Raw genomic sequence first — 7500 nt, 5'->3', positions numbered from 1 at the left:
GGACTCATGAATAATTCATGAGCTCGGCAGCATCACCTGAGGGAGAGTTCATTACAGCTGAACACACACACACACACACACACAAACAGCAGCGTGTGTATTATCATGTACATTAATCCCACCACTGACTTCATGTAATACTGTGACGGCGTGTGTTTATGTGATTATTAGAGTTAGTGCTTCTGAAACTCCAGCCTGCTGTAAACACTGCAGCAGTGGATGTGAGCAGGTGCGTTCGGCGTGTGTGTGTGTGTGTGTGTGTGTTTACAGAACTGTGGGAACGACACTTTCAGAGAGACCCGAGCTCCAAAACATGTCTGGCCTTCTGATGTGGGGCTGATATAAGAATACATATTTTGCGTGAGGAAAATTAAGTCCGTTTCAAAAACATTACGATTTGTGACAATATTTTCATTTCACAATTTCACCTCAAAACTAAGTGCTGATATTTTTGTTGTGAAGTGATAATAATAATAATAACTTTTTTAGTAATAACACTTTACAATAAGGTAGATTAGTTAACATTGGTAAACATCAGCTAATAATGATCAATACTTCTACAGCAGTCATTAATCTTAATGTTAAGTTCGTGATTATTAAAATCACAAGTTGTTTTTGTTAACGTTAGTTAATGCACTGTGAATTAACATGAATAAACAATTATATTTTCATTAATTAACATTAACAAAGATTTATAAAGAGTGTAATAAATGATTGTTCATAGTTTGTTCATGTTAGTTAATACATTAACTAATGATAACAAATGACACCTTATTTTAAAGTATTATTATTATTATTATTGTATAACAGTAGTAGTAGTGGTGAAATGTAGTTTTGCAATTTTATAATTTTTTGTAACCTCTTAATTTATATGATAACAGCAATGTTATACATTTAAAATGATGATGGTTATTATTATTTGTATTATATATTATTAGGAGAAGTATTAATACAATAATGTTATTTTTCAATTTGATTTAAAAATATTTTATTACAGCATTTTACTATAATATAGTAAAAATTAAACTGCATTGCATGTAATATTATGTATAACTGTATTATTATGAATGCAAGAATAATGAGAATTTGGGCTGCAAAATTAATTTATGAATTTTTAATTGCAGTTACAATTATGTAATTGTTCAAAAAGTAAATAATTATGCATGCTTAAGATGTGTTTTTTCTTTCTACAGGTCATCTTAAAGGGGTTTCCATTGTTTTAATTATAGTTTTAGTACAGTAACTTTTTAAATATAATTTAAGGAAGAAATCAATCCAGTAGTTGACATTTGATGGCTATAGAAAAGCAATAAAGCGTGGTTTATTTAGATCTCGTCGCACGTGTCTGATCCGTCCAGCGCTGCTGATCCGAGTCCGTTTGACTGTAATTAGTCCGGCGGAGCGAGCAGACAAAAACACTCCTCGTGATGAATGTGTTTCTTCAGCTGGGCTGATGATGATGATGAGGATGATGAGGATGATTTGAGCTGCTCCCTCACCGAACCACATCTCCCCGTAAACCAAAGAAGGAGCAAATTTAGGCGAAAGAGCGCCAAGAGCTTTACAATATTGAAACATTTCTGAGCTCAGACTTCCTCCACAGGTCTGAAAGTCTTTTAGGAGATCCTGAAAAAGTCCTTAAGGCTGGTTAAAATGCTTAGAAAGCATGTTTGTAGACGCTCAGACCGACAATAAATGAAGGTCACGGAGGTCCGGTTCGCCAAAACTCACCCGAGATGCCCTGTAATGGACCTCAGGACAGATTCCTCGAACAGATAATTGAATCTTATCCGTCAGCGCTGTTATGACGCCCACCTGCTCCACTGAGTCCAATTTCCACAGCAGCAGCTGTTTACAGAGATCTCTGAAATCTGTAAATGCGCCCTGTCTGTTCCCGAACAACAGATCTGAGCACAACGCACACTAATAAACAGGAAGTCATGTTCTACCAGTTCTTGAACGCAGATCTTGTTGAAGTGACCTTGAAAGTCTTCAATGCGAGTTAATTTAGTTGGAAATAGTGGAAGATGCATATTGTTTGCTATTAGGATGGTTATTTATTTAATAGTTATTTTTAAATAATTATTTTTTTGTTATTCAGTGGGCTAATAACATAAAAAAACACTTAATATTTAAAATATATTTTTATATATAAATAATAATATATATATAAATAAATTTGGGGTTGGTAATTTTTTACTTTTTTTATTATTATATTTTATCCATCAAGGATGCATTAAACTGAGCATAATAAGACACTTATTATGTTATTAATAATTGCTGTTCTTGAAAACCTATTTATCAAAGCGCCATGAAAAATAAAATGCATCACGGTTTCAACGTCGATAATAATTAGAAATGTTTGTCGGGCAGCAAATCAGAATATGAGCGTGATTTCTGAAGATCATGTGACGCTGAAGACTGGAGTAATAATGCTGAAAATCCAGGAATAAATTACATTTACTTTACATTCGCATAGAAAACGGTTATTCGAAATGGTAATAATATTTCACAATATTAGTGTTTTTTGCTGTATCGATGTTCTTAGAGAGACGCAGAGTCTCTGGTGACCTGAAATGAAAGACCAGACCCGGCAGGAAGAGATTTGAGAAGGAAACGGTTATTGTTGCTCAGTCCAGATCACCTCTGTCATCACACACTGATCTCCATGACTAATCACTGCTCTGTGTGTGTGTGTGTGTGTGTGTGTGTGTGTGTGTGTGTGAGCGCAGGGATGGGTGGAGAGGGCAGAGCGGGGCGGGCTGCTGTCAGAGACGCTGGATCTGTCGGAGCTCTTTCACCCGGACACTTTCCTGAACGCTCTGAGACAGGAGACCGCCAGGTGATGACGACTTACTATACTTAGCTAAAACTACGACCGCAAAACACACTAGATAGCGCCGGAGAACTGGAATCATTTCCTCGTTGCGTTTAGTTTAACTTAAAAAGAAAAAAAAAACAGAAGTAATGCTAATGAAAAGTTGGAACAAAATGGAACAATAAAAATGGAGTTTATTAACAAAAACTCTAATAATACATCAGTGATGCAAAAATAAAACGGTCTTCGAAATTTAAAGGAATAGTTCATCCAAAACGAACATTTGCTGTAAATATAGATAAGGTTATCTTATCTTATGTTATCCTCAGCTTCTGCTGCACGAGATGAGAACGCATTTGATCGTTTTCTGTGTCAAGAAAAATCCTGCTTTTGTGATAGCCCGCATTTCATTCTGTCTGTGCCGCAAGACGTTTCTTCTGTCTAGATGCGCTTAAATCTGGACGAACAATGCTTTCCTGTCACGTATCCGCGTCAACGCTTCAATAAGGCCGCAGAAAGCAGGTTGCTGTGTTTACATGCTGCGCAAAAAACGACCGGTTCCAACCGGTTTATTCTCACGCCGTTTATGGCAAAAGAAAACAGGGTCCCGTGTTTACGCGACCAAGTGCGTTTTTGCCTTATTAAGCGTAACCGGCTTAAGAATGTGCATGCAAACGCGCGTCTCAGCAATGCATGCTCTGCAGTGAATGGGTGCCGTCGGAATGAGAGTTTAAACAGCTGATGAAAACACACCCCACCACTCCAGTCCAGCGGTTAATGTCTTGAGAAGAAAATAAACAAATTGAATCTATTAAAATGGTGCTTGATTTATGATAACGCTTTCTCCAACGGAAAAATGTTTTGGTCCGAATCAGGAGAGAAATCTGCACATATCGCTAAGGCCGATATATCGGCCGATATTTGTCATTTTTCAAATATCGGCATCAGCCGATAAGTTTTCCTGTTTGGCCAGTGTGTCCCAGGCAAGACTTTTATTTTGACAGCGCTAAGAACAGCAAGGCAGCACCTGAACACACTGTGCTTACTTCTGTCTAGAAGTCTGCAATAATCAGGACTGTTAAACAAAGCAATTAAAATACAGGCGCTTTTTTGAAATGAGTGTTACCTTGGCTTTATTTAAAAAAAAAAAAATAATAATAATAATAATAATTTCCAAGAATACAGAGTGTCCTGTTGGTTGCAGTGCTTACTTTTTCCTTAATTTTCATTAAATATTTATTTGTGAAAAAGACTATGTTTAGCCTACACATTCATTTTTTTAAAATCAATTTTCAAATTATTTCTATTCTTCGACTGAATTAAAATAAATGAAATGACATCGGCCTAATATGGGCTATCTGGCACCTAGATATCAGCAAGAAAAAAACACACATGTGGAGCGTTAAACCGCACGGATCATCATGTGGGTTGATTTTTGAGACTTGGGCGCATGCGAGTTACCTCGAGTCTTCGTTTATTTCACATACACCTACTAAACGATCTTGAGACGTCTTGCGTAACAGATAGCTGCTAAACCGTGACCTGCGCACCCGTTACACTCAACTGAAATAAATGTGAGGTAACTTCACAAAAACAGCCTCAATCTAAATTCCACGCTTTCCGGATGTTTGGTTAAAAATCTGGCATTAAACAGAAAGTCAAAATCAATATTCTTGTTATTATAGTAATATCACTATTATTGTTATGTTGAGAAGTACATTTTTTTGTGGCGCTATTTGAATGGAATTGGTTTTTCGTTACAGATTTTCTCAATTCTATTTTCATATCCGTATTCTGCAGTTTCGCATCGAAGAAATCCCACCGTGCTAACAGAAGGGGAACGTGATTATTAAATGTAAGATAGAATAATGTAAGAATACGTGACCCAGGTCCGCAGAAATAAGGGTCAGTTTTGCGAAATGATGATCATCTGAAGGCTGAAAAGATAAGCTTTTGGTTTGGCCAAGACACAACTATTTGAGAATCTGGAATCTGAGGGTGCAAAAACATATTACCACTGAGAAAATCACCTTTAGAAAGTTGTCCAGATGAAGTCTTTGGCAAGGCATGTTACTATCAAACATTAGTTATTGCTATATTTGCGTTAAGAAATCTTCATGATATTTATGTCCTTAAAATATCATTTCGACCCACGCTATATATTGCTATAAAAAGGTATTTTAAAGGAAGTCTGTATTGGGTCACCGTTGTTTTTTTTCTCTACTGTGGAAGTAAATGGTGACCCAGAAGACCCCAGGCTCAGTTTTAACGTCTTCTTTGCGTAGGCTGATGAGCTGCTCTATGGACGGTCTGAAGTTCGTGGCGTCGTGGAGGGGTCAGATCACCGACGCTAAACTACAAGTGAAGGTAGAGACGCTCTCTTTCAGCAGGGCTGAACTCAGCCGCTTCACGTTGACCGAGCTCTCTCCCTCTCCGTCTGAAGGTTGGCGGCTTGCAGTTAGAAGGCTGTGTTTTTGATGGAAAGCGTCTGGCCGAGAGCCATCGTGAATCTCCCAGCGTGTCTGCCGTCCCTGCGTGTCACATGGCCTGGATCCCGCAGGTAATGCACACACTTTATCCTCTAGTCATGCTCCCAGTGAAGTCTGTGCGTTATAGTGTGTGTGTGTGTGTGTGTGTGTGTGTGTTTCAGAGCGCCGTGGGAAGTTATTCTCTGGACGAGTGCATCTCTTTGCCCGTGTACAGCAGCGGCGAGCGGCAGCGTGTGGTGACAGACGTTCAGCTGCCGTGTGCCGGAGATCATGACACATGGATCCAGAGCGGAGCGGCGCTCTTCCTCAAACAGCAGTAACACACACACACGCACACACACACGCGATCCGTTTATATGATCGCTCTACACGTTTATGAGTGCTCTTTGGCTGAACACGGTGGCGTTCACTGCACTAAAGCTGCTGTGTATTTATGTCATTGAATAAAAGAGTTTTTCATAAAGATCCAACACGCTCTGTGTTTAATTGTAGTGTGATTTTAGTACTTTATTGGCTTGACATAAACAACTTGTATGGCGGGAAATCTATCCATGCAAAATTAACAAATAGAAAAAATAAATAAAATCAGCTCTAAAAGGTATAGAAAAATTTTTATACAAATATTAGATCATGCGAATATTTAATATGAATACAAATAGGAGGAAAATACAATCAAATAAATAAAAAATAAAATACTTGATTAAACATACTGATGATAATTTAAAAGATTCTTATTTAAAATACTTTATTATCGTATATAAACATATATATTATCATATATCGTCTAACTAAAACTAAAACCAAAGAAAATTGTTTTTAACCTAAATATAAAAATAAAAAAATCATGTAGCCGCCAAAGGTAACTTTTCATGTTTTCATGTAGTTTGACAAAAAAAAAAAAAAAAAAAAAAAAAATATATATATATATATATATATATATATATATATATATATATGTATATGTATATATATATTTTATATATTTATATAATAAATATATTTATAAAAATTACACAATTAAATTAGTAAATATTTAACTAAAATGTAAAAGAAGATAAATATAAATTTAAACAGATTTAAAATAATAATTTGCTCCTGTATTATCATAAATTATCGTATATATTATCATATGTAACTGAAAAAAAAATCATGTAGCTGGCAAGGTAATGTTTCATGTAGTTTGATATATATTCATAAAAATTACTCAACACGATTAAATTACTAAATATTTAACTAAAATGTAAAAGAAGATAAATATAAATTTAAATAAATACATTTAAAATCTGAATTATTTGCTCCCTTTGAATCCAAATGAAAATGTTTAAATGTCTGAACACTTGACGATGAATAATGAATCAAAAGGACTGTCATCTGAAGTGGAGCACATGCAGTACGTCACACTGGTGGTTTGCTGCAGATTAGGACAAATGTTCTGATCTTCTGGGTTTTGTAGTGTGTGCTGTATCCATACTCCAGTACCTGTGTGCTGATCTCAACATCTCTGCAGAGCCTGAGGGGCTTTGTTTGGGTCTTTAGTGCTTTTCTCATTTAATTTGTGTCTGAATAATTTATATTAGTGATACATTTTTTGGTAGGTTTCATTCTGCCAGCTGCGTCCTGTTTAAACATCTCACTGCTGTCTCTTCAGCACCGCTACGGCATTAGGATGGAGAAGTGTGTGTGTGTGTGTGTGTGTGTGTGTGTGTTTTCTGTCCTCACTAGCTGCATCAGACTCTCACTGGAAACCACTGGATGGAACAAGAAAAATGACTAAAACCATGGGGGGAGAACCTGTATATTACTTCTGTTTATATAAAAATGTAAATTTTTTTCATTGTAATATTGTTTTATCTTTTTAAATGCAGAAAATATTTTATTTTAAATATATTTATATTAATATTTCAAATTTTTATCATAATATACATTTTAAATGTACTATCTTTAAAGCTCACAGCAAACAGCAGTACTGTGACGGTAATGTTATCATGCTTTCAAATAAAAACATTTAAATATATGTGTGTGTATATATATTTATAATAGTTATATATACAGTTATACAGTGCTGTCAAATATTATGTAAACCAAAACCTTTGGATAGCAATTAATCATATGTATATATACTGTGCATATTTATTTTTATATATTAATACACACATATACTGTATATAATTTTTAATATATTTATGTGTATAA

General features: G+C 35.4%; 1 protein-coding gene and 1 long non-coding RNA gene across 5 annotated transcripts in view; both read left to right on the top strand.

The window, feature by feature from the left end:
* The window catches only part of LOC122358998 (cytoplasmic dynein 2 heavy chain 1), an 81715-nt gene extending 75943 nt beyond the window's left edge, over nucleotides 1-5772 (top strand). For all 3 annotated transcript variants that reach the window (XM_043259045.1, XM_043259046.1, XM_043259044.1), the window contains 4 exons: nucleotides 2733-2842; nucleotides 5104-5185; nucleotides 5262-5378; nucleotides 5469-5772. In XM_043259045.1, coding sequence (XP_043114980.1) covers nucleotides 2733-2842; nucleotides 5104-5185; nucleotides 5262-5378; nucleotides 5469-5627 — 468 coding nt within the window. In that variant the 3' untranslated portion in view covers nucleotides 5628-5772. The remainder of the gene's footprint in view (nucleotides 1-2732; nucleotides 2843-5103; nucleotides 5186-5261; nucleotides 5379-5468) is intronic.
* A 679-nt stretch (nucleotides 5773-6451) lies between these two features.
* The window catches only part of LOC122358520, a 6223-nt gene continuing 5174 nt past the window's right edge, over nucleotides 6452-7500 (top strand). For both annotated transcript variants that reach the window (XR_006252617.1, XR_006252616.1), the window contains exon 1: nucleotides 6452-7127. This is a non-coding gene — a long non-coding RNA (uncharacterized LOC122358520). The remainder of the gene's footprint in view (nucleotides 7128-7500) is intronic.

Source organism: Puntigrus tetrazona, chromosome 15 (assembly GCF_018831695.1).
Source record: "Puntigrus tetrazona isolate hp1 chromosome 15, ASM1883169v1, whole genome shotgun sequence".
In the NCBI taxonomy this organism is placed as follows: domain Eukaryota; kingdom Metazoa; phylum Chordata; class Actinopteri; order Cypriniformes; family Cyprinidae; genus Puntigrus; species Puntigrus tetrazona.
This window is presented reverse-complemented; position numbering and strand designations above follow the sequence as displayed.